Genomic DNA, 27031 nt, shown 5'->3' on the forward strand with positions numbered 1-27031 from the left:
CCCGCTGCAGCCCGGGCTCCTGGCCGCACGCGCTGCCCGGGCCGTGGCGCGCCGGCTTCTGCTCCAGCCTCCTCCCCTGGTCAGCTGCAGTCCTCCAGAAACGTGCTAGTGCTGCAGGGCCTCCCTCACGCTTTCACCGGCATTCGTTTTGTGTCCATATTAGGCCCTTATTTATAAGTCGGTGTTACACAGAAACCACGTTGGGAGGCTATCTGATGGACTGAAAGGGGTCATCTAAGGGGGGGGGTGGGCCCCAAGCCCCAGTCTGTGACCTCACCTTCAGCGCTCATCCACGGGCCACATTCACACAGGAATAAAGACATGCTTTGTGTCCACTTGCTGAAATCAAGAAAGTTCTACTTTTGGCCCTAAAGCACTCATGCCTGAATGGCCAAATGAACACACGCAGGAGCAAATAAATGCCATAACAAAGGACGGAGTATGTAAAATTCACTAATATTTACCAGAAAGGAAGTTTCACAATGAAGCCATTCCCAAGTGTAAGTTTGCCATAAATATTTATTCACTTTTGATTGAATACAATGATCGTTCTGTCGTCAGGGGTTCCTGTGCTCATGGACACAGTTCCAGGATCTGTAACACAGTTCTAGCTTTCCCTTTGAACTTCAAGTTGTTTTTATTTTACAAATATGTACAATCTTTTTGTAAAAAGGCAGTTTTCAGTAGCAGAAAATTCTGTTTCACTGTGTGGTATCATAGTTACCAGTGTATCTAAAACGTCAAGTCAACATGAACAGGGTAACAAGATGTCACAGACTAAAGCGACTTCCCTTGGGCCTGGGGAAAAGATTCGTAGCTTTTTTTCCCCAAAAGTCTAACCTCTAAGGCAACTGGTTTTTAAAATCCTCAAAATACATAAATATTCTTTAGTGACTTAACTTGTACTCACTAGATGTCCCTTTTCACCATCCTGTCTCTGAGCTTCCACGGTTTTCCCTGGGAGGAGGATTCCAGGAAATAAGTCACTGACCATACCATGACCGACTTAACACAACTGCACCTTCAGTAAGTAGTTCATGGAATGCTTGAGGCTGGTGACAGTTGTCTTGTAACCTGCCCATTTAGTGGGCTGGTAGTTTACGTAATGTCTCTAAGCTTTTATTGCAATCTTATTATGTACAGGAACAATCTTACAAACCTTGAATATATTTTATATATCCCCTTCTCTAGCCTTTCAAATGGGGCTTAAGAGAGAGAAAACTGCATCACTTCACTGCTGTAATGATTTAATAATAAATCAAGCAGACCTATTACCCACACGGATAATGATGCTCTCCCTAGGGAAGCTGAATACGTGCGGTCATCTTCCAGGTTCCCCTAGACTGGACCAGTGTAAAAAATTATCCCAAAGATGATGTTATTCAAGCCATTACCATGGAAGAACTAAAGTCAGCCCTTTGAATTTACAACTGAAGTTTGCAAAACTGATACTCTCCAAGAAAAAACAAAACAATTTTCTTGCTACTGTCTAAAGTTTCTGGCAGACTTTAGTGTTTCAACCTAATACCTACGGCATATATACTACATGCTAAATGCTGTATACTTTAAGCAAATTTTTACATGGAGTATGTAATATGTTGATACACATGACACAACGGAGACTGAAAATGCAGGATTTAACGAGAATGATTTTCCCCTTATGTACTTCCTTTTATCATTTTTTGTTTCCAACTTAGCTACAAAAAGTAAATAAATACTCCCATATTTTCATTTCAGTGACTTGATGCCATGAAGAATCAAGTATGAAGGTATCAGTCATCAGTTTATAATATAATTATACTACAGAACACAGACAGGTTAAAAAGTTCTGATGTGTATGGCTAAATGCCTCAAATAATTTACATTTACTGATAAATAACAGCATTCCAAATTATGGACATTTAATAATTATAACTTGTAAACTATATCACATATTAGAATACATTAATTAGCACAAGTTTTCATCAATTTACATTAAATTATACTTAGTAGAAGTTGAAAAAATTTGGTAAAAGAAAAACTTTTCCAGTACCTTGGAGTACACAGAATCAAAAAAGTCATCACACCATTGAAAATGTAAAAACCATGTAAACTTGAATTACCCTTGCAATAATAACAGTTGTTTTAATTCAAACTTTTATATTTACAAGGTTTTAAAAACAAATGGAATCTGTATTAAAGGTACATTATCACTAAAGTTTAAACTAAACAGAAAGATGTGAAGTCGTAATGAAGTCTCTCGTGAACCTGTAGAAGGGCCCAGCCTTACCTAAAGTGGAATCCAATTTTGAGCGATTGAGAGTTAATGCATAGATGGAGACAACGCAGGTCCTGCTTGTGGAGCGGCACAAACCTCTCCTACCCGCTGCGTCTGCCCCGACGCCGTCCATCAGGGGCTTAGCTGTGACCGTAGGTCAATGGTTCAAGAGAGACGTTACTTCAGAGGAAAGGGAAAGGAGATCTCTATAGCGGACTTATACGCAGTCTTTGACGTAAAGGAACTGGCAGCTCTCCAGGGCCTTCTATGATGCCACAGACTGAGCAGCTGGAGACAACCTTCCTCTCTGAGAGCAGGCGCTCCTCTTCCCTGGCCGCTGGAGGGCGGGGCACGCTTCCCAGCAAGTGACCTTCTACCCAGGGATGTGCTGCCATGAGTCATCGAAAATGTTTTCCTTCCTTTTATCCAGGCTTCAAATGTGAAACTGAAAAACTTTTTCACAGTAAAGAGTCTAAGATATATCAACCCTATCAACCCTTTGTTTAGCTTTCACACAAAAAAATATTCCATGGGGTGTTCTCTCTAAAGGAGTCATAGAAACGACAGCTTACAGGAACTGCAGCGGATCCTCTCTTCCCAGCCACAGTGACAACCGTTCACATTCATGCACGTACCCGCTCACACGCACACGCGTGTACACAGTCTCTTGGAAAACTGTGGCAGGAAGACCTCTTCCCTGGAGCTGGCACTCGTCGGTTATCTTACCCTTTCCTTAGAAATCTCAGCCAGTCCTCCTCTGAGCCCCACGACCCGAGCTCTGCCCGGTGGTGGTGGTGCAAGACTAGAACTTGCTCGCCCACCACTTCCTAAGCCATTACTCAGGCATTTCACACCAGAGACAGGAGTTACTTGTCACCTGGGACACTTGGTTACCCAGAGCACTTGATGGGGAAGGACTGCCCTCGTGAGACAGGCACGGAAATAGGCTTCCCTTTGAGCTTAAAGGGCTGAAACTGGCACAGGGCAGGGAAGAAAGAGGAGAAGGCCACCATGCTGATGACCGCATTCATAAGGGCTTTCTTTCCGTGGACTCGGAATCAGCAGATTATTGAAACAAAACAAAACAAAACAAAACAAAACATAACTCTACTAAAAACAGGAATAATTACCTCCTAAAAATGAACTCTTTCTCATCTGAAATCTTTGAAAAAGGATTTGGCTGTTTACACTTATCAGAACCTCTCTTCTCAAATGCAGCCAATCTAAGTAAATTTGGCCCAATGTTTAAATTTCTCCTTGGTTTTCGTTTTCCTTTCAAAAGTACATAAACAGATGAGGACCAGGAAATCTCTGCTTAGGAGACAAGCCCAAACACCAGCAGGAGCGGGGAAGGCCAGGAAGCAGCGCCTCGGCAAAGCGTCGGGCCTCCAGCGGCCCGGGGCTCAGTCGCTCTCGGAGGCCTCCTTGTACTGCGCCCGGATGGCCTGGCCGTTCTGCAGGGGCATTTCTTCATAGTCACTCCTGTCACAAAAGAGACCCTTGATGCCATTCGGCTTTTGATAGCTCCTCCTCTGTTCTTCTCTTCCACACTGATGTGCCATTCTGGCAAGAAGGTGTTTCACAGCCCTGCGCTCCCCATTTCTATCACCCACGGCCCATCCTCGCCCCCCAAGAAGCACCGGGGCCCACCGCCAGGAAGAACAGGTCCTCCTGTGGTCACCGCCCAGGCTAAGTGTTCAGAAAAAGGGAATACCATTCAGTCTAGTCAGAGCAATGTGAAAACAGAACCTCATGGGATCGCAGGACACTCCCAGGTGAAAGAAACATCATAAAGCCTTGAAAATCACTTTAGAATGACTGGCGGCCTGTTCCGTAAACGCACAAGAGCAGGCCGAACGCTCGGGGAGGCGGTGACTCACCCGTAGATCACGTCATCGTCCGAGTCATTCAGCATGGAGAAGGCAGGGTTGTCTTTCAGCTGGGACTCTGGAAGCCAACAGAAGCATTTTTATGCAATTAGCCCGGGCAGGTGGGCTGCTACAGAGAAAGGACAGGAGCCCAAAAGAGTGCGATTCCAATCCCAGCTTCCACCGTTCATTATCTGTGGGGTCTGAACGAATCTTGCCTCCCGAATCTGTTTCTCACATGCCAGTCGGGGGCAGCATCGGACCTAGCAGGCTGCTGGGCAGACCGAGCCGTGGAAGTGCCCGGAGGCGCCCCTGAATGGCAGCCGCGAGGCGGCTACTTCTCCCGAGTCCATGGGGGTGACGGGGGCGGAAAACACCCCGGAGACCAGCGGCGCCCCCCTGCTTCCTCCCACCCCTGGGAAGGACATGAGCCCCGTCGCCCAGTCTCCTCATCTCAGCGGGGACTAACCGCGCCCTCACTGCTGAGCCGCGGCCAGGCTCGAGGGACACGTTTTCACGAAGGCGCTTTGGGAACTCACACAACATGGAAGCCAGGTGGTGGGTCGGAAACGCTACATCGCTTTTGCTGCCCAAGCTCCAGGACGTCCCTGTCCTTTGCAGCCTGCCACACAGTCCGGCTCCTCTCACATTCTGGCTTTCCCTGAATGGCCAGGGTGCTAGCACTCAACAGACTTGGTGTCACACGGCTGAGGGACATGCCTGTGTGCCGGCCCCCTCTAACGGAAGCTCTGTTCCCTTCCTGTGCCCTAACGAGGCAGCCCGCGCTGGGTTCTCACCACGACTGGGACCCCCCCCACCAACCCGGCCGCCTACCACGTCCCTCGGCCAAGGCTATGGGGCCCAGCGCTGCGGCCGCAGGGTGGCTTACCGTACAGGGCGTTCTTCGATGGAGAATACACGAAGGCCAGAGTGTAGAGGTAAAAGTTCAACAGGCCATAGAAAGATAAGAATTCAGCTGGTGATACTGGTCAAGGGAAATGAGCAGCGCAGGAACACCCCATATTTGGACATCTCAGCTGGGGTCTTTGCTTTCGATCTGGCTGCCCCCTCCACCACCAGCAGTCCTTTCCACCTCTCACCACCAGCGAGGACGGAGACAGCAGCACGCCATAGGGCAAGCCCACAGCCGAAGGTCACCGTAACCTTTCAAGGTCATCTGTAAGTAACAGGTGCACCACGCTCTTTTCTATCAGTGGAAACCCCTGGAGGTGGCAGGACCTGACATGATCAAGTTTCGCACAAAGGGCAGGAGGGCCCTGCGCGCAAGTGGGTAAATCAAGACTGAAATGAAGACCCGGACCAGTCTCTCGAACCAGTCGTTCTTCGTCTTCTCAGCGTAACAGACCCCTCTGAGAAGCTGATAACAGGTTAGTGTGAAATCCAGCCACTAAAATTTGAAAAATCTTGCATTGGTTCTAAGCATGGAAGAGGCCCCCAAGAAAGAAGCTAAGATATAAGGGAGTAACTCCAAAGCGCTGATGGACACCGTCGCTGAAAGGGGGCGTGGCGAGCCCTGTCCGCGCGTGAGGAGTTTCGTGGGGAGACGGGAAGCCCCGCGAGCCTCAGGCACACGTAGAACCCGAAGGGCGTCCTGCTATCTTATGAGTCCTTTCTGGGGACACAGGTTTAAACTGCCCTCATCGCCACAACCTGTGGTTACAGCAGCTGGACACATCTGGGAGATGGGGAGGGAGGACCTCACATCGGGCTCCGCCTCCCCTCAGTGCTCTGCGGGGAGAAGAGGCACCTCGACAGCTGCGAGGTTCCGCAGGGAGCTTGGGTTCCTGAAGAATCCCCAGGGACAGGAGAGCAGGGTGGCAGGGAGGGCAGCTGGGGAGCGTGACTCCCTCGGGACCGAGTGGCCCTGCCGAGCCCGAGCGCTGCCCGCGGGGGTGAGCCGCGCACCGCGCAGCCGGCCTCTCCCTCGCAGCGGCAGCCGTTGGCCCCGCGGCCACCCCGTGCGGAGCGCGCGAAGCCTGAAGGCTCCCGTGGGAAGGATATAGTTCTGGTAGTGCGTGGACAGTTCGGCTACGAAATTGTCTTGCAGTACTTGCGCTCCAAACCGCAAGTACAGGATGACGATGCTGGAACAAGGGGAAGGGACAGTAAGTAAACACAGACGAGGACCGGGCGGAAGCTCCCAGAACTCGTCCCATCCTCCCCGCGCACGGTCCCTTCACTACCATTTGCGGGCAGAGCGTGCGCGCCCCCGCCCCGCACCCCCGCATCCCCGGCCGCCGGCCCGCACCCCCGCTGCCTGGGCTGTTGGGCCTCAGACCCGGCGCCAGGGCCAGGGCCGCTGCTGGGGCGGAGGCAGCGAACCGTGCCACAGACCATGTCCCTGCACCAGGGGCCTCGAAGCACCCGTCGGCACGTTCTCCTCGCTTCCGCCTTAGACCTCAGTCCCAAGACCAGCTCCGACCACCAAGGGCGAGGCCCTGAGGTAAGTCCGCCTCCACCCCTCCCCCCAGGCCACGTGTCCCTCCGCGGGCGCAGCCACCCTCACGCGAGGACGCGCGGCGCGTGTGCGCAGACACCGGCCTGCGGGACCCGTGATGACGGAAGGTCTGAGGGCGCGGAGCTCCGCAGCCGCCGCGGCTCTGCCCTGAACGGCTCCGCAGCCTCCCAGCCGGCGCCCGCGCTCATCCCCCTCCCTGCGCTCCGCCGTCAGCGAGGACCAAGTCGGAGCTCCTCACTTCCGGCCGGGCTCCCTGCCGAGGGTTCCCGTCGCGGAGAAGCAGCTGCGACTCCTGGGCCGGCAGGGCCTGAGCTCGCCCCCCGCGGACCGGCCTCCCTTCACTGTCTCTCCTCCCCGGACACTGCCGCTCCTCCGGACTCGGCGAGCCCCTGTAGTCCCCATGTGTCTCCGGCGCTGCCCCCGTCAGGCCTCAGGCCAAGCGTCCCCTCCTCAGAGAGGCGTCCCCTCCACTCCTGCCAGGTCACACCGCTGTTTCCACTGCAGGACTTGGGCTGTTCATCTGCTTGGGTGTCACCGTCTTCCTCCCTCGGAACGTGCTCCCCGTGACGGGGAGGAGCCTGTGGCCCGAGGACCGGAGCACACACTCCGGACGCTCGTGGACAAAGGAATGAGGCCCCTGGAAGTCGCATAAGAACGACCGCAAGGGCAGAACGACCTCTCGGACTCTACGGAGGCCGCTATAGTCTCCTGCTCCCAGCCTGTGGATTCGGACCGCGTGAGGGTGAGGACATGAGGGGACGTGAGGAGTGTGTGCGTGCGTGCGTGTGTGAGAGACTGTGAGGGGGGTGTGAGTGGCTGTGAGAGCATATGAGGAAGTGTGAGAGTGTTCTGAAGAAGGGTGTGAGTGTGTGTGAGGGAGTGTGAGGGCCGTGAGAGGGAGTGTGTGCAGGGTGTGTGTCTGTGAGGTGGTTTGAGTATGAGGGGGTGTGAGTGTTGTGAAGAGGGGTGTGAGAGTGTGAGGGGGCGTGAGAGGGTGTGTAGGGGTGTGTGTGTGAGGGGCACTGTGTATGTGTGAAGGGGCGTGAGGGCACACGGAGGGAGCATGTGTGGGAAGCAGAGCCGGCCTGTGCGCCAGGCACTGAGGCAGGGCTGCCTACGCGCATGCGCACTGCTCTTTCCAGGCGAGTGCAGATGCTGAATGAAGCAAGTCCCCGCTGAATTCGGGCAGTGAGCGATGAGCACGACCCGCAGGGGAAGGGACACGTGTGCCCACGGGATGCCACAGCTCAGGCAGCCGGGGACCCTGGAGCCACCCTGCAAAGCTGACCTCTCAGAGCCTCCCTGTGGCTCCTGCCCAGGCAGAGAGCTGGCAGCCATTTACTTGCCTCAAACCGCCGAGAAAAACAAGTGACTAGATTTTCTTCTCTCTGGACTTGGATTTTAGCAGAAGGAGACAAACAACCAACAACCCAACAACGATCAGGTATGCGTTCACAGAAACGTTATCACTGGGGCCTCAGCCTCCACAGCCTCCCGCTGAAGTGTTCCCTGCCCTGGGGGCACCGTGCTGCAGTTCAAGGACCCCCATGGTACTGAATTCAAATGCACAGTCCTCCCCCTGAAGCACCAAAAGGACGCCAGGTGCCAAGCACACACACGTGCTATTCTAGTTCTTGACCTGGCGCTGGGCCATGGCTGCCCCACCTACACGGCGCCCGCAGAGTGAGGAGGAGCGCCAGCAGCATGCCCCGGGGAGCTCAGTCCCTGCAGTCCCCGCAACGCTTACAGCATATGAGCTCTCCCGGGGCTACTCAGGGTCTGCCCTGTGCAAGGGGTCCCCTGACCTAATAAAAAGATCTGGCTAGAAATGCCCTAAAATGAACTCTGTAAAAGGGAAGAAAAGATATTCATGACAGGAAAATACAAATGCGCGGTTTCAATTCTTTCAAGAAATAAAGTCGTCTTACCTAATGACGAGCACTACAAAAGTCAATGCAGTCAAAAATTTTAACCTGAGATCTGAAAAAGAAACAAATACCCCATTAAATCACTTGGGAAGTAAATTCCACTCTCATCTCAGGGAGCTTAAAAATAAAAACAAAAAATAAACAAAATCTCTGGAACAAAACTCCACCTCCCTCTGGACTCTAAGCCTGTGTGCACCTAAAGCCTAGAAGAAATGCTGTCCCACCTCCCCAGAGTCAAGGAGGGTCCCCAGAGAGACCGTAGCCATTGTTATTTGGTTGCGACAGATTGAGGGAGAGAAACATAGGAGATCAGGTGAGTTGCCCTGACCCGGGAGGAGGAAAAGAGCCCCAGCCACATCTTCCACAGGGAATAATTCTGGAAGGATCCAGGCAGCTCCAATAGCCACACTGGCACCCAGGGCCCCAGGGGACCTCTACCCCACAGGGCTCCCTCTAGTGCTGGCCTGAGGCACTGTCTGAAAGGTCCAGAGTTACCCATTTGGCCCTGTTGTGGCTCCCCAGGGACCAAAGGCACTGGTCTCCCCAGCATGAGGGAGTGGGACAGGTCCCCATCCAGGTCAGGCCTCTTGCTGGGTGGACTCTAGCCACTCCTCCCGCGGTGTGAGGTCGACTCCTGGCCCTCCTCACCTCGGGCCATTCGTCATGGGGCACTCACCTACATAAGGCATGTGACGTAGCTCAGAACAGGCCCGCACTATCAAGAACAGAAGGTATAAAACATACACAGCCGCCACGACCATGAAGAAAATCTTCATTCCCTAGAACCACACGAGATGAGCAACTGAATAAGAACAGGGGCTCAGCACTGCTGCTCCTCCCAACACCCCCAAGTGGGGGAGCTGAACATTTTTAACAGGAGCTCAGAATCCTGAAGGTCACTCTCTAACACAGACATGTTCCCACCACTGTGACTTGCTTATCTAGACTCGGCCTCTCATCCTGTCTGTGAGCACAGGTGGCTCCCCAGGGAAAGCCCCAGCCCTTGCTGGTCACGTGAGCCAGAATCCAAGCTCCTTCCATGATGCACGGAAAGCTTCTGGCACAGAGCCTGGGATGTGGCAGGTGCTCAGTACACCAGGGGCAGGTCTTCAGCTTTTTTCAGTTTTCTGGAGGTCTCTGGTAACAGGCACAGGCCACTGGCTGAGAAGGGGAGAGGTGACCATAACCACGGTGACGGCTGCCTTGTTCAGGTCCCTCCGACTGGCGGCCAAGGGCTTCTTGTTCCTGGTCAGTTCCACCCGCACAACCCCTTAGGAGGGACCGCAGAAGTACCCTTTCCATAGAGGGAAAACAGAGGACTCGGGGCCGAGGTGGGGCGGCGGGGGTGGGGGGGGGCAGGAGCACAGGTTTGACCCGCAGGCTCTCCAGGGAGCTGGTGCACTGGCCCAGGCACTGGCCCCATGTGACCTCAGACGAGACCCTTGACTGCCCTCAGTTTCCTCACATGAAAAATGAGGGGACTGGACCAAACAAAAGCTCTAACAGATGAGCACGAACCTGTATTGTTTTATCTAAACCCGGGGAGTCACATTCAACCGACAGCCCCCCATATGATCTGTCACTGAGGTCTGCAGAATCTTCCCTGAGAATATGTCACGAACCTGTATTGTTTTATCTAAACCCGGGGAGTCACATTCAACCGACAGCCCCCCATATGATCTGTCACTGAGGTCTGCAGAATCTTCCCTGAGAATATGTCAAAGCCGCTCTCCCCCCCACCCTGTCCCTTCCTTTAGGGCCATGCCCTCAAGGAGAAAAGGCTGCTATGAGGCCCAAGCCCTCACACACATGGCCGCAAGCCTGCCAGGGGTGTCCAGTGCCTCCCTCAGGCACAGCCCCCACTGAGCCTGCCCTGACCCATGTCTCCTGCATGGCTTCCTCTGCCTGTGGCCCCACCCAAGTCTGCAACAGCACCTCCCTTCCCAGGCCCAGCATGCCTCCCCTCTTCTCCAGCTCCAGGCGTACCCCTGCCCCCCAAAAACTTATTAAAGCATTATAAAGCTAAGAACGAACAAAACACAAATAAAGGCCCCTCTGCCCCCTAGTAACTCGGGCCCACTGTCCATAAGGACACAGCCGGCAGGACACTGCACGTGGCTCTGTACTTTCTGCTAAGCATTTTCTCCCTCACAAGGTCCTATATGCTTTAAGGACCAAGACCATGGCACACTGCTATAAAGCATACACTGAGCAACCTTCAGAACTCCTCAGACTTCTAAATAACGGGATGGAAAGGCCACTGGCACTCCCCTGCTGAAACATGGCTAAGAATCAGGTGCTCATACTACTCGGTCTGACATGTGTCGTCTCAACATAAGGGACACATCTTTCAAGATACCATCATTCACTAAACCTCCCTCTTTCTCAGAGGCCAGTCCCTTAAAGAACCATATATTCTACCACTTCATGGAAGCTCTGCAAAGTGTCCAGAGAAATGTTGGACATCACCCAAGCTCAGGACTCAACTCTGTGCCTCTGGGATTGTCCTGCAGGAGGCGTGCCTCCTAGACACCTCCCAGGGCTCCCTCTGGCCCCCAGCCCCTCACACATCCACACCCCGACTCAACAGCCAGCTGTGCCCAGGAGGCGTGGCCCTGTGAGATGCCAAGGGATGTCGAGAAACATCCCTTGAGGGAGAAACTTTCCCTCAAGGGAGACTCCAGGGAAAGCCACGTTCAGAGCTGACTGCCATTTGCAGACCTCTGTGTCAAATAAAGACACTGGACCCCTTTTTTGAAAGTACAAAGTATTCTAAACTGGTGAGAGCACAGGGTCACCCAGAGTGCTGGGCGCTGTATCTGCCGGGCCTGCAGGCCCACACAAGCCAGCCTGGCCACTCCATTCATTCGCTTGGAAACCTTTCTCGACTTGAGAGAATTAAATGAACAAAAACGTTTGTTTAATTGCTCTCCAATGGTCCTAAAATCTGACACAACCATAAACCAAAGAATGGGAGCGAGCATTTTTTTTTTTAAGATTTTTTATTTATTTGTTTGAGAGAGAGCCGGTGACACCAGGAGTGTGTGTGGTGGGGGAGAAGGGTCAGAGGGAGAAGGACAGACAGACTCCCCACTGAGCAGGGAGCCCTACAGATGTGGGGCTCAATCCCAGGACCCCGAGATCATGACCCAAGCTGAAACCAAGAGCTGGATGCTTAACCAGCTGTGCCACTCAGGTGCCCCAAGACCTCCTTCTTTTAAAAAGAGTTTTAGTGTTTATAAACAAATATTACCTCTAGTCCTAGAAAACTAGTCTGGACATTGAGCAAAAAGACGTATTAGGTGAAGAATGTTCGTTTCACACCAGACAACCGCTTTCCAAGCAAGGGCAATTTCTACCAAATAGTCTTTCAAACTTTTTTTGTTTAAGATTTTATCTGTTGGGGCTCCTGAGTGGCTCAGTCAGTTCAGCATCTGCCTTGGGCTCAGGTCATGGTCTTGGAGACCCAGGATGGAGCCCCACATCCGACTCCCTGCTCAGTGGGAAGTCTGCTTCTCCCTGTCTCTCAGCCCTTCCCCGCCACCCCCCACACCTTCCCTCTCTCTCTCTCTCTCTCTCAAATAAATAAATAAAATCTTTTTCTTTTAGAGACAAGCAGGGGGATCTGCAGAGGCAGAGGGAGAAGTAGACTCCCTGCTGAGCAGGAAGCCTGATGGGGGCTCGATCCCAGGACCCCAAGCACGACCTGAGCTGAAGGCAGACACTTAACTGAGTCACCCAGGTGCCCTGACCACTTTGTTTTTAAAAGCTGTTTTTCATCCTACTCACACATTTTTCCAAATTTTGCACCCATGAACATTCTATAGTCTCTCCTAGCCAGTTAGCAAGCTCATGTCAGCAGCACAATTTAAGTTACAAAAATCAGGAATTTTTAAAAATAGCATTTAAAAAAAAAACCCTCAGGCATCATTAATAATCCTTACCTGAAAATTTCCTGTGTCAACTCGATACTGGTACATTGGATCATGTAATTCATTAACTCTGAAAATACAATATTATGAAAAATCGTAGATCAATAATTACTTACTTTCATTTGGCTTTTTACAATAATCTTTTAACAGAGGTGCCTGGCTGGCTCAGTGGGTAGTGTGTGCAACTCTTCATCTTGGGGTTGTGAGTTCAAGCCCCATGTTGGGTGACAAATAAATAACCAAATCAATCTTATTAACATAAACTACCTGCTAACCAACAGTAAGATTTTTAAAAAGTAATCCTAAATTTCACATTGGAAATGCATCCAGCACTTCTGTTTGCCCGCAGTTGTCTATGCTGTGAAGCTACAGTATTTTCTGTTACAAAAAGTCCCTATACTATCTCTCCTGCAACGTCAAGAACTGTTTTCCCACAGCTTTTCAGCGGCACGTATGGGTGCTGGGAATAGACGAGCACATAAAGAAAGCTATAAAAAGTCAGTGCTGACTTTCGTGCAACTCGTTTTCAAGTGAAGCCGGGTAGCTGAGGAGGCAGGGACAGGGCAAGGAGACGAGGTGGGCTGAGTGCTGTCATTACTGGGCCGTGGAGTCCAATGTGCCAAGGGCCAAAACCATAACCCCGGAATGGAACTCGTTTCTGCAGAAACTCCTACTCAGGTGCATCGAGCTGTGACCATGTGAGGCTTCTGTGGTGGCCCCATTTTACAGGACAAAACCACTAGTTATCATAAGCCCAGGAAGCTGAAGCAGGGATGGGGAGTTCACGGATGCAAGCGCAGGGAGAAACTAAAGCTTCTGGGGGGACGGGGAGCCAGGACCCCGGAGTCCCATTCCTACAGACGATGATGTCTTTGCCACTCTGAAGCAGAAATCTAAAACAACGTGCGTAGTCTTTATCATTTTCCAGCTGGGACTAGAACTGTGTTTTCTATATGCCAGTCAGGCTGAAATGAATCCTCAGTTCAAGTCACGCTATCAAGTCACCCTGGTGACAGATTCCCTTCCAGATGGGTTCACAAAATACACTGAAACGTCGGATCTGTCCACCTTTGCCAAACGCTTTCCATGCCTGAGGCTTCCCACATAACAAAATTACTCACGTCTGCCATATTCCCAATGTGACAGAAGCCAACCACAATAGTCCAACAATGAAGAATTTAGGCAAATAGAAAGTCAAACACTTCCTTTCTCCCTAAAAAAAAAAAAAAAAAAAAAGGTAAGAAATAAGTTAGTAATTCTAGCAAACCATTAACCCCTGGTAGACCACTCTAGATCACAGACACTCCAATCATTTCTTCACAGCATGCACGCTCCTGCTGACGGAGGCTGAAGACAGAGTCTCAAGGAGAAGTTGCCTGTAAGGGCTGTCACCAGAGGGTGGACCAGAAGGATGGGGTCTCTGACCCCCTCTGGCAGGGCCGAGGGCGGAGGCTCACCTGGACGCGGACCCCGTGATACACACACAGCCAGAAGAGCAGCAAGGCACAGAGGAACACGGACTGGAAGAGGTCGTCCAGCATGCCTGGAAACCAGCTGTTCACCAGAAAGGAGAGCGGGAAGAATGGATCTGGAAGGCAGCAGACGGAAGGGCCTGATGGGGGCAGGCTCACCCCACCCAGCACAGGGCACCTGTCCTCTCAGCGAGGGCACAACTCACCATCACCTTCTCCTCAGTCAGAGCCAAAGAGAGGTAGTGAACTAAAGGCTGTTTTGTTTTTCAAAAAACCAAAAAGCCAGTGAACAGATTGCCCCAGTGATCATTACAGAGCGCCGGCTGCTCCCGCCAGCCGCTCTGCCCCACAGGCCCGGGAATCCCGGTGCTGGGGCTCTGCAAGCAAACGTTTCTGAAGCAGGGGAAGAGGCACAGACGGCAGCGCCGGCTGCCTCCAGCCAAGTTTCAAGACAGCTGCGTCTGCAGCCCTTCCAGGATTTAACCACCGAACCAATCGCTCATTGGTGAGAGCCGCCAGGCATCCACTGTGTCCCGGGGCCGCACAGCTCGCGCTCTGCAGGTGCTGCTACCTGTTCCTCCAGCGGCTCCTCGGCGGCCAGAGCGGCTCTGGGACGCCTTCCAGCTTCAAGCTTTAAAGGGGGAGAGCTCCAAAATACAAATGGGCACCTACCATTGTAAAGCAGCAGCAGAGGCAAAAGAATGGACATCCACTTCTGCTCCATCCCCCAGTCTCGCATGGAAAACTTCCGGAGGGAATGTGCAAACAGGCACTACAAACCGAATCAGGAACTCAAGTTACTGTGCTTGCTTCCGCCTTGCTCAGTATCACTATCACGGTATCACGCGTCACGTGAAGTCTTCCCTGAGTGAGGGTCAGCCAAACCCGAGTTAACCCCTTGCTGCACTGACTGAGACTAAGGTAAAATGTGAATCACTGGCAAGGAGCTGCGGGTACAATGGCACAAGCTGTTCTCCGAGGGGCAGGAGGGGGCGGGGGAGACACCGGCCATAACTCCCGACCCAGCCTAGCCGCCCCCAGGACAGGCTACTTCCATCAGGTGGGCCCCACACAGCCACACAGAGGACCTCCCTGTGGCAGGCCACACGCCCCCACCCAGGCGATATCTACGGATGGCACCAGCTTCTAAGGAGGGCATCAGGGCTCCCTGAACAAACACCTCCCTGAAGAAGCTGTGTTGAGCCATGGGAGTGTCTTTAAAGTACTTTAAAACAGTACATAGTTTGTGTAAAAGACCTGGAGTTTTTTGTTTTGTTTTTTTCTGTAATCTAACAGAAGCCAATGATTTCCTAGGGAATTTGGACTTCCTGGGCTGATGGGCCATTTCTCCCAGGCCCTGAGGTTCAGGCTCATTTCTCTTTTTTAAGAACATCGTGTCCTGGGTGCCCACCCTTTGGGCCCCAGAGTGTGGCAGCAGCTCCTCAGACAACAGAGACGCTTCAAGAAACAGCAAGGATTTCCGCTGAGCAAACACAATCAGCAGCTCTCCACTCAGCGTCAGCAAGTTCCTTAGGGGAAGCCCTGGGAGTGGCTGGGACCGCGATCTCCAGCTCTCGGCAGAGTCCAGGCTCTGCCAGCGGCTGTGTCCTACCCCCTCACCTACAGGCAGGTCCCATGTCACCACCGACTGGCACTTTCCTCACATGTCTGTCCCCAATGAGCCTCTGTCCTTCTGCATACAGCTGGACTGTGAAGCACCAAGCTATCCTTGCTTGGGTGGCAACTGGAGTGGCCCCCACTATAAAGAGGGGACATAGCTCCTGCATGGCAAACCCTCTGCATCAGCAAGGGGCAAGCAGCCAAGGGGGTGGGATGTCGCCCTTCAGATGGCGTAATGCACCACCACAAACCCCCTTTACCTCCCCGCCAAGTGTGTCAGTCCTGATGTTCTTCCTCCAGTTTTAAATTCCCATCTTCACTGACTGGGCCTCTGTGGGGATCACTTGTACTTCAAGGGTAAGCGTTTTCCCCAAAGTCACAGGGTGCTTGCAGACACTGAACTCGGACCCCAAAGGAGCCAAAAGCTCATCCTTCCAAACCCACTCATCTGAGGCCTTCCTCCTGAAAAAGCCCAGAGACCGAAAGGTCTGGTACAATCTTCCAAATGCAAATAACCCAAGCGTGTGCTGTTATCATAAAAAGAAGGTCGATCAAACAAGGCAGGTGAATGGCACTGTCACTGCACCCTGATGAGCATTTACTTAAAAGCCAGGGGTCTGCCCTCATTAGGACACCACACAGAGGTCCTTATGAGCAGATACCACACATGCTTTCTGCACCACGGCGTCCTAGTGGACATTCGGAATATTGGGTGATATCAGGTCGGCCCACTAGATGGAGCGTCACGGAGTTCAGATAAATCTCCTGTGTGGTTCACACTTTTTTATTTTAATTTAAATTCAGGTTAGTTAACATATGGTGTAAAATTGGTTTCAGGAGTAGAAATTCGTGATTTGTCACTTACATACAACACCCAGTGCTCGTCCCAGCACATGCCCTCCTTAATGCCCATCGCCCCTTCAGCCATCCTCCCTCCCGCCTTCCATCCAGTGATCCTGTCTGTTCTCCATAGTTACGAGTCTTTTACAGCTTCCTTCCATAGTTCACACTGTGATAACCCTAATTCATAAATTAACTCAGCCCTTGTTACGATTCTGACATGGTCGGTCAGGCAAATGGGACTTACAGTGACAATGAAGGTGAGCACCACGAAGACGAATCGGAACCAAATTTCCAGCTGGGAAAATGCAGGGTCATAAGTCTTCCACTAAAATGTAAAACAGGAGAATAATTGAAAAAAATATATCTAAAAAGAAGTGTACCAGATAGTTATCTCCAGATATGATACTATAGGTAATTTTAAATGTTCTCTTTCCTTATTCCTTCTTACATGTTCTAAAAATTTTAACCCTTACTACATTTTATTTTTATATTAAAGAACACAGACTTTGAAAACCTTAATTTTAAGAGCTGGAAATAGTTTTCAGTGGTCATCCTAAGGATAAATCTGATAGACGAATTATTCTGTAATCACAGAAGAGCATGTGGCTTTTAAATTTCATGTCAAAAAACTCAATGCTGTCAGCATGCCTGTGTGGCGCAGTCATTTAAGTATCTGACTCCTGACTTTGGCTCAGGTCATCACCTCACAGTTGTGAGATCGAGCCCCACATGGGGCTCCACGCTGAGTGTGGAGCCTGCTTAAGATTCCCTCTGTCCCTTTTCCTCTGCCTGCCCCCACCCTCACATGCACTGTCTATCTCTAAAAGAGAAAAATCAATACTGTCAATTCCTTCGTTAGAAAAATCCATGCTTTCCATTAAAAGAAACAGATTTTTAAAAGATGCAAAAATGTGAGTAGTAGGATGTTCTAAAAAAAAGACTAAGTGAAACACATAAATATGAACCTGACACCACAAAGTACAAGGGAATTACAGTGTCGGCTCTCATGCTGATTGAGTAGATGCACTCCTATCGAGTTTACACATAACAGAGCCAAGGAGGCACACACCACATACCAACAGCAGGCAGAAGCCCTTCCAACCTCGGTCACAAGCCAGGTTTCTCACCAGACCCCAGAACACTGCGCTGCAATGGGCCAATGAGCCCCACTGTTTTCATGCATTTAAAATCATTTAACCAATTTGAAAAATCTACTTCAGAATAGAGTTATAGACATGAGATTTACCTAACTTACCTGAAACATTTAAAATACACACATACAGAGACAGGTATGCATACACAGTTAAAAACACTGACAGGAGGCAATGAAGGACAGTAATCTCTGGCTATTATGAGAGAGGTACACCCTTTAGCTGCCCTGAGCCACGGTGGGGAGGGAGCTCACGTAGAGAATCATGGACACACAGTGTGTCCAGGGAGGAAAACTGTTGGCTGTGATCCAAAGCACAGAGTACAGAGAGGAGAGCTGGAAGAGAGAATTCTAGACACCTACCAAAGTTGGTCCCCCTCGCATCTCCACCTGAACACTGATTAAGGCATTAGTATGAGTAAACCACCTGCGGCTTGGGGGGAAAAAATCCCTGAAAAGGATCACTGGCTCTCACAGAGGGCAGGAATAGTGCCTGGTCCCATGGGCAGAGAGAAATAAAATGCACAAAGGGGCCCCGGGTAACATACCCCAAATGCTCTTACCCAAGTGGTAGGAAGAAAGTACCTACAGATTTCATGCTGCTTTGGTCCCACCTAACAAAGTTTAAAAGCAAGGCCTAAAAAAGCTAAGCCATTTCCAAGTAACATCTCAATATCCCAGAACAAAGCTCAAAGACACAAGAATACAAAATCTAACATCAATAATGCCTGGCATTAAATAAAAAATACCAGACATGTAACACTGTGTGTGTCAAGTATACTCGAAAAAGAAAGAAGGAAAAAAGAAAAACACCTAACATGTAAAAACAAAACAAAACAAAACAAAAAACAAACCAAGAAAATCTGAACAGTAATGAGGAAAAAAAAAAATCAATCAAAACCGCCCCAGGAAACCCAGATGACGTGGAATTAGCAGATAAGGGCAGCGAGAAGCTAGAGGGAAGTCTGAACATATGAGGTTGGAATCTGGAAGAGCAACAACAGTGGAACAGACATGACAGAGATGAGCGGATGTGGAGATGTCACTATACACGATTTTAAATGAACCAGAGCAAAACTGAACAGAATATCAGTACCCTGTGAGACGACTTCAGGTAGCTAAAGAGATGTGTATTTGACCATGGCTGGGGCGGGGGGTGGGAGGGTGGGCAAGAGGACAGAAGAAATATTTGAAGACATAGTAACAGGTAATTTTCCAAATTTAATGAAAACTATGAACTAACCAATTGAAGAACTCAGTGAACCCTAAGTCAGAGAAATGAAGTAAAGTATATCAAGGAACACCAGAATCAAATTGTTTAAATAAGTAAAAGAGAAAGGTCTAAAAAGTCAGGGGGTGGGAGGAGAGGAACATCTATTCAGAGAACAAAGATAAGGAAGAGCAACAGATTTCTCGCCAGAAAAATGCCAGCCAGAAGACAATTTCAAAGTGCTGCCGATGAAAGTCACCAAGCCATAAACCCTACATATACCTACTAGAATGGCCAAGATTATAAACACAACCGTACCGGTGCTGGTGAGGATGTGAGGTGACCACAGCTCTCTCGTTTGCCACTGAGGGAACGGAAAGCAATACAACCTCTCTGGAAACAGTCTGTTAGTTTCTCAAACAGTCAAACACATGCCTACAGCATGACCAGCCACTCCAATCCTGGGTATTTACCCAAGAGACATGAAAGCACATGTCCACAGTTGCTCACAGAAGCTTTGTAGCAGCCCTAAACCAGAGACCATCTAAATGCCCTTCAACAGGTGAAGGGACCCATAATCTATGCTGTACTGGCTCACTGGGAACAAAGGAATGAACAAATGATACAGCCAACAGCGTCTGTTAATCTCAAAATAGTTACTTTGAGTGAAAGAATTCAAACATATTGTAAGACTGTGTTTACATAAACATTTTAAAAAGATTTATTTATTTTAGAGAGACAGAGTACGAGCAGGGGGTAGGTGGGCAGGGCGAGAAGGGGAGAGAGAATCTCAGGCAGACTCTGTGCTGAGCGTGGAGCTTGATGTGGGCTCCATCTCATGACCCTAGGATCACAACCCGAGTGGAAATCAAGAGTTGGACGCTTCACCAACAGAGACACCCAAACGACCCGTGTTTATGTGAAATTTTACGGAAAAACAAATGAATCCATAAAGAAAGCAGATCAGTGGTGGCTGGGGGATGAGAAGGTAACAGGACGAAGGGGCATGAGGGACCCTTTAGGGAGTTATGATCACTGCTTTGGTGTTTAAATGTTAAGTAGTATCATTAACAGAATGATCACAGTAGCAGTTATGAGCACTGGTGGGGTATCGACATCCTATTCAAATAGAAAAAAGTGTACTGCGTATCTTAGTTTGAAAAACTAGATTGTAAGGCATAACCAAGAAAAGAAAAAGTCTTAGCATTAGGAAAAAAATTCACAAAACATGTTTAAAGTTACAATGATGAAAAGACAGTGAAGAGGAAAATAACTAAGGACCCCCACAGGAGGGGGGCTCTATCAGAAGAGCATAGAAATACTTGCTCACTTTAAAAATTAGCACTGGAAAACAACGCTTTATCCAATAAATGTAGCTAAACATAAAATATGCCTTTGGTTCTAGACGAAGAGTTAGAGGAAGGAGGCGGAGGAAGGTGAGCTGGAGCAAAGCACAAGATGCTGGCCCGTGGCCGGAACTCTGGGCTGGCAGAGGGGCACAGAGGACCCTCAGAGCAGTCCTCTTCAGCTCCCACTGTGCCATCCCTTTGTCCTTCCTGATCTGGGGAAACCACGTCCAGCTAGGGTTTCTCTCCGGGGGGCTGCCTTCACTAGCAGCAGCTGAGCGGAATCACCTCTGTGTTCCTCTGGGACAGGCCAGTCTCCCAGGCCAGTCTGGCATTCACTTGTGCCGCTGGCTTGAAAAGTCGTTCTTTTCCCTTGACTGAGCCCAAGAAGAGCACGGGAAGTTCAGGGAACAGGGCTCCAGCCCCTTTGGCTCAGACAACAGACTCTGGGTTGCCGGGGTTGGGAGGAGAAGGGCCCTCAGGGATTGTCAAACTGCCGGCCAGTGCCTGCGTCACCACCATGATTGGGATGACAGCCACTGTGTGGGCCTCATCGTATGGAATTAGGGGAGTTTGTTTTTGCATTTATTTTTCAGCACAAATGTGTACATTTGAGATTAGAAGATAAAATAAGTAAAAGGAAATAGAGTAAATTCCCAGTAAACTTTCAGGCTTTAGACATCTACTTTGCAATCTTAAGAGTGGTCAATCTGTTCACTGGCATGCGCAGCAAGGTCCTCTGGCCTTCACAAAGCCACCTTTGTACTTCCAGAGACTGGGCTCACCCCGCGATACCACAAACTGACTTTGGAACAAGCATCCATTTTATATCCAAGGCCATTTCTCCCTAATCACGACCTACAGAGTTTTGGTCTGGTTCTCCAGTCATTCATTCAATATTTGCTGAGCACCTACTTTGCCCTTGTGCAAGCAAATATGGTGTCAAATACTTGCATAGAAAGGACACCACGAACTCAAAGCAAGTCAGCCCCAAAGTAGGAGCTAATGTTTCAGGAGACCACAAATACTTCATGATATTCCCCATCCCGAGTCCTTTGACTGGAAAAGCCACAGGAACACCCAGGAGTGGGGGGTGCATCGGGGTACTGGCTGCTCAGGCCGGTGGTACTCCCAGCAACCTAGCACAGCACTAAGCAACCCCCTGGAATGGTTCCAGGCTCAGATTCACAGCCTAGGTCTCCAACACTTGAAAACCATATGAAAGGTATTATATAGAAAATCAGGAGGGAAAAGCCTAACATATGCTCTTGTAATCCGTCCTATGAAAACAACAGGGCAAGTATGACCCAAGAATCCACTTAGTGCTCCTCAAAGTACTGCAGGCTGCCAGTCCTCTCAATTCACACAGAAACCAGAAGGTGTCTACCAGACAGAAAACTGAAGGACTCAAGAGCATGAGCTGTTGTTTTAATCTCATCCCACAGGGAGAAGTCATGGAAGTTTTCTTTAGGAAGAAAAAGGAGGAAACGAAATGTGAACAGCTGATGGAAGTGTCCCTCACGAACTGACCTAAAGAGCACTTAGTAAGAGGGGAAAATGCCCAGCTCAGCCCTGAGGACACCGGGAACTGAGGGGACGTGTGTAGAGGTGTTCACAGGCTCAGGAGAAAATGACCCGAAAACGAGTAAAAGCAATTTGCCCCGTGTCCAAAGTCCACACTCTGCTGCTTATGCACAGCATGGCCAAGGAAATAAACTCTTAAAAACACAGGACATTAGCAGTATCCTCCTGTGTACCTACGCAACCTAGAGAGTGGTCGTGACTTGAACATGGCAATGGGACGTGGTCAAGATGTACTGAGAAGAAGGAGAGCCGAGAGAAGAGGCAGAGAGCGAAGGAGAGCTGCTCCACTTCGAGCAGAACTGTGCGCAAGGAGAAGTCTGTGAACCAGGTGGTCACAGGGTATGGGCATGAGGACAAAAGGAAAGAAAGCAAGCGTCTCCACACACGGGTACGTGGCATCAATGACAATGCCAGACAGAAAAGAAAGCCCCCACGGCAGGCGAGACCAGAAAAGGACCAGAACCACCTAGATGCCTGCAGAAGGGCAGATATATTCTGCCTAAAACAGAGCATCCACACACCTGGGGGCTGCCCTTGTGATGATTCTCTCTCCCAGGAGAGGGATATTTTCATCCTGAACTTGACTGCCATCAACAAGGAAGAACGGGCTAGCGAAACCGATGGGGGGCGCCCAGGGGAGGTAAGACCTACAACGACCAGCACACACGGGGCAAACAGTGAACTCGAGTCCCCGGACGGCAAAGATTTCCAAGGAAACGCCAAACAACGGCAATAGAAACCCTCACGCGTCAAATTCCATCAAGGCAGCAAGGTCTGTCTGAAGAAACAGATGTGGTTCAACAGGCAGCCCTGGGACAAGCTCTGTGTTTCTAAAAGCGCCATGTGTTTGGTTAAGTTTTTACTGAAAGGGACATACCTACAAAAAACTGCACGTGGACCCCAAATGTACAACTCAACGGACTGCCACAAACAGAGCACACCAGTGTCAACAGTGTTCTGGTCCAGAGACACCATCACCACATCCCAGAAGCCCTCCCCCTAGCCCCTGCCGAGTCACTAACTACCCCCCCAACTCTGATCCAGACTTAACCGCACGATGCGTCTGGTCCGTTCCTACCACGGACGCAGATGGACTCGCACACCGTGTGCTTTTCTGCATCAGGCTGATCGCCTTCAACGCCATCTCACGCCGGTGAAGGCAGCTGCCAGGGCTCCTTACTGGCCCACTCTGCTCCACTGCAGGTGCCACCGTGTCCCCGCCAGCCGTCCTCTACCGAGGGGTGTGGTGCGGAGCAAGGAGGAACCAGCAGGGCCACATCACTAGCGGAGCTCAGGAGCCCCAGCGGCTCATGCCCTTGCCGGCCTCGGCATCTTCCTGACTGGAAGATGTTCTGGATGGAGAACGGCATCGCTGAGATACTTTTCAGATATATTTTATTGTGTTCTGCTTTCTCTACTTCCAAAATGGAAATGAAGTCAGCTTGTAATAAAAAGATTAGATGAGAACAATTTTTAAAGCTTTTTAAAAGGTAAAATCGTAAAGAAAGAGGGCAAAGAATTAAACCCATACCAGGATGTTAGTGACTGCCACAGTGGGGCATAAAACTTACTTCTGAAATTTCTAGCTGCTGACACTGAAAGGGAAACATGGTGAGCCACGCAGCTTTCAGTCTACTTCTAATGCACGGAGTCTGTAACAAACGGTCAAAAGGAATCCTATCTGGAGGTAGATAGATCAGAGTTCACACACGATGGATACTTTTCAGCAGCAATTTTATAAGAGATACATACTTTGCATGAGGTTCTCTGGTTCCTTTTTTTTAAAAAAGATTTATTTATTTATTTATTTATTTATTTATTTGACAGAGAGAGAGAGAGAGAGACTGAGAGAGAGAAATAGATCACAAGTAGGCAGAGAGGCAGACAGAGAGAGGGAAGCAGGCTCCCGGCTAAGCAAAGAGCCCAATGCGGGGCTCCATCCCAGGACCCTGAGATCATGACCTGAGCCAAAGGCAGCGGCTTAACCCACTGAGCCACCCAGGTGCCCCAAGTTTCTCTGGTTTCTTAATGCATCTCTGTACAAGTTTGAGACATAACACTAAACCATGATTTTCTGAGGTAGCTCTTCTGTAACTAAGCTCCTCAGAATGAACTGCCAGAGGATATGTTGGCTTCCCCTTTCAAGTATCAGTTGTCTGAGGAGCCTTTTTTTAAAAAATAATAATAATTTTCTCTTCTGATTATAAAGGTAATAAAAAGCTCATTATAAAGAATCAAAAGAAAAAAAGAAATCAACCATGAAGCCTACCACCCGGAGATAGCCTACTAGAGTTTCCTATTATAAAAAATGTCAATCAGCACATTCAATTAATTTTTTTTTCTCCTCCTTTTTTAAAATCAATAGCAGTTTGCGCTATCTATTCTGTGACCAGTTTATTATTAACAGCTGCCGAAAAACTAATTTATTCATTTAACCAGAATTCTACTGAAATACAGATTGCTCCCAACTTCCTGCCATGAAAAATACAAATCTTTGTGTGCTTTTCTAATTGTTTCATTAGAATAAATTCACAGAAGTAGAATTACTAGGCCAAAAAGAATGTGCACGTAAAGGCTTTGATACACTGCCAAACTACGACCAACACCGAAATTCATTTACACCCCCATTAGCCTGTATGAAAGAACTTGTAACCCAAGGTGTGATTTTCTTGCAGGTGTTTTTAGCATTTGACAGGTTTAAAAAAAGTAAAAAGCATGACTTTTTGAATTCTCTGATTCTTTGGTTTAGAGCAAGGGTAAGCATCATCTCACAAGTCTGCTGGCCATTTGAATTTCTTCCTCTGTGAAACGCTGTGGTGTTATCCTCCAGTTCAGCCCGTATATATTGATTACAAGCCTAACTGTGGCCAGGCTCGCTGCTGGGCACTGGGAATACAGAAATGTACAAAAATGGAGAAAAATCTTAGGTGACATCCTGACAGACCCCAGGGGTCTCACACATCAGCATTCTGGATGCTGAAGAGCACCACTCAGAGCGAAGCCCTGCCTAATGCCATCATTCCAGACGAGCTGTTCTGATGGCAGCTTCCTTGCTGAGCCCTCCAGTGAGACCATGTGACCCGCCCTCTTGAGCAATGGTGGAATGACACGTACCAAGTTTACCTGAACTGTGCTCAAATTCTTTAGGAAAAAGTCCAAGGGGAAATAAAACAGAGAAGATGGAACAAACCAAGGTAATAGGGTTGGGGTGGGCTGAGCCTGTGGGGAAAGCTGTTGAGAAGGCTGATAAAGGCTGTCGCAGGGAAGCCCCGACGAAGACGGAAAGGAGAGGTCCTCTGTCTGAGAAACGTGGTGTTCTTTGTTCTCTGCGTTCCTGACTCGGGGTGATTCAAAAATAGCGAAGTCTACAGCACAGCTAGTGCGCAGAGCAGGGAATCAGTGTGCCTGGGCTTAGGGCACCTGTCTCAGACCCTGTCAGGGTTCAACCTCTGCATCACGACCTCGAGGACACAGGCAGGATGCTGGCCAGATGTTCTGAGGAAAAAGCTCCAGGAGATCTTCCATACCACAAAGAACAGTACCCAGATTCAAACTCAAAGGATCAGGAGAGGCGGGACTCAGAAGCCGAAACCGCTGAAACAAGTTCAAGAGCAAAGGGGAAGGCCCGAGTGGCGTCGGAGAATTGTTACAATCCAACCGCAGAAGCGGAGAATGGGAAAGACTCACCAGGGTCAGCGTGAGAAGAGACCGAACGGCAGTTACGGAGGGACGAGTCTGAGGAGGGTTCGGCAGGTGGCGGGACGCAAGCCGGTGAGGAGGCCCCGGCCACACCTGGAGCGCCACCTGCTCCTTCTCCTGCGCAAGCAGCCGCCCGCCCCCCACCCCCCACCAGGCTGAAGGAGACCTGCAGCCTGATGGGTCCCAAAGCCACCTCCAGAGCCACGTGAAGGAAAGGAAGAACCTCCGAGGGGCTGAGACAACATTTCTAAATACCCAGAGAGCTATCGTGTGGATGGAGAACAAGACTCATTTGGGTGATCTAGAGACAACGGGAAAAAGCAGCCATCCGAACGTTAACAACAGGGGCCGTCTGCTGAGTGCCTCCCAGGAGCAGGCCTCGTGCGTGGTCCTGTGCTCAGCCGACCTCCAGGGTCGGGGACCAAAGTGGGGACCGCAGGCACCACCACGGAGGTGGGCGGGGTGAGGCAGTGCATGCCCACACACAGGAGAGGGCCCACACGCGGACACCGCTCGGCACAGGCGCCCATCAATCCACATGGAAACCTGCAGGGCAATGTTCATTGCGGCAGCATTCATAAAAGCCCAAATGCCCACCAACCGATGAGCAGACACACAAAATGCAACCTCTCACACCCTGACACGCTCAGCAAAGCACGCGGGGCTGACGCCCTCAAATTCACACCCGAACTTCAAAAATACTACACGTGATGAAAGAAGTCCATCACCAAAGACCACATATGGGACGAATCCGTTCACATGAAATGCCCAGAACAGGCAAAACCACAGAGACAGAAGGTGAGTGGCTTCTCAGCCCCTCGAAGACCCAGGGAGGGACCAACGGGGAGCGACTGCTCTCGGGCTTCTCCCAGGGACGGGAGTTCCAGCTCAGTAAAGCACCACGGTTCAAAAGGAACGGGCTGCACTGGGTCGGTGCGGCTTTCTGAGGCATCTGGTTTACACACAAGGACACAGGCTCGACGACAGTGAGCTGCACATGACGGCTCCGCATCTAAACCAGCTTGACCCTGTACACATCTTCCGCTGTCCAAAATAACATGATTTCAACGCTGAAATTTATTTCAGTCATTTGACAGAAAAATGGGAGCAAAACAAGCCACAGAAACACTGAGGTCAACTGGCACACTTACCGTGAAGTTCATTTCCTTGATGGGTAGCTTCAGGTGTTCAAATCCCACAATCACGGTATACTGCGTGTAGTTCAAGTAGCCGAGGTGAGCCACAATAATTTCTGCACACTTCTGCAAAGACGCAAGGTAGAGCTGTGTCTTTAAAGCAAGCACGACTGGCTCCCCCACCGACTGACCCATAAAGTAACACATTTCAACAACAGATGAGCAGAACTAACCATCGCCAAGGAACTCGCCAGAGCCCAGAAAAATTCCGATGCCAGCCAAAAAACAATTCTTAGAAAGAAAAAACCAAATGGGTATTTTTGGAAACAAGTAATAGATGATTTGCAATCATTAGAATCTTTCTACTTTGGGCGATTCAAAGTAATGTCACCTACATAAAAAAGTTAACAACGCCACACAAACCTGACATTCGCACACGTGCACTAGTGGGGGTGGGGGGAGCGTAGGCGAAGACATAACAGGTCAGACCCCCGAGCCTCACTGTTC

The 27031-nt window shown here is 50.0% G+C and overlaps 1 protein-coding gene across 7 annotated transcripts in view; it reads right to left on the minus strand.

Annotated features, from left to right (window-relative positions):
- Positions 1-499: 499 nt before the first annotated feature.
- The window catches only part of TMEM181 (transmembrane protein 181), a 67790-nt gene continuing 41258 nt past the window's right edge, over positions 500-27031 (minus strand). For all 7 annotated transcript variants that reach the window (XM_032338596.1, XM_032338600.1, XM_032338599.1 and 4 more), the window contains 12 exons: positions 26540-26650; positions 16644-16724; positions 14609-14708; positions 13922-14052; positions 13586-13677; positions 12477-12534; positions 9209-9311; positions 8533-8584; positions 6148-6230; positions 5015-5104; positions 4138-4204; positions 500-3739 (listed from right to left, as the gene is read on the minus strand). In XM_032338596.1, coding sequence (XP_032194487.1) covers positions 3661-3739; positions 4138-4204; positions 5015-5104; positions 6148-6230; positions 8533-8584; positions 9209-9311; positions 12477-12534; positions 13586-13677; positions 13922-14052; positions 14609-14708; positions 16644-16724; positions 26540-26650 — 1047 coding nt within the window. In that variant the 3' untranslated portion in view covers positions 500-3660. The remainder of the gene's footprint in view (positions 3740-4137; positions 4205-5014; positions 5105-6147; positions 6231-8532; positions 8585-9208; positions 9312-12476; positions 12535-13585; positions 13678-13921; positions 14053-14608; positions 14709-16643; positions 16725-26539; positions 26651-27031) is intronic.

The sequence above is a fragment of the Mustela erminea genome, chromosome 4 (genome assembly GCF_009829155.1).
Source record: "Mustela erminea isolate mMusErm1 chromosome 4, mMusErm1.Pri, whole genome shotgun sequence".
Taxonomy (NCBI): Eukaryota; Metazoa; Chordata; class Mammalia; order Carnivora; family Mustelidae; genus Mustela; species Mustela erminea.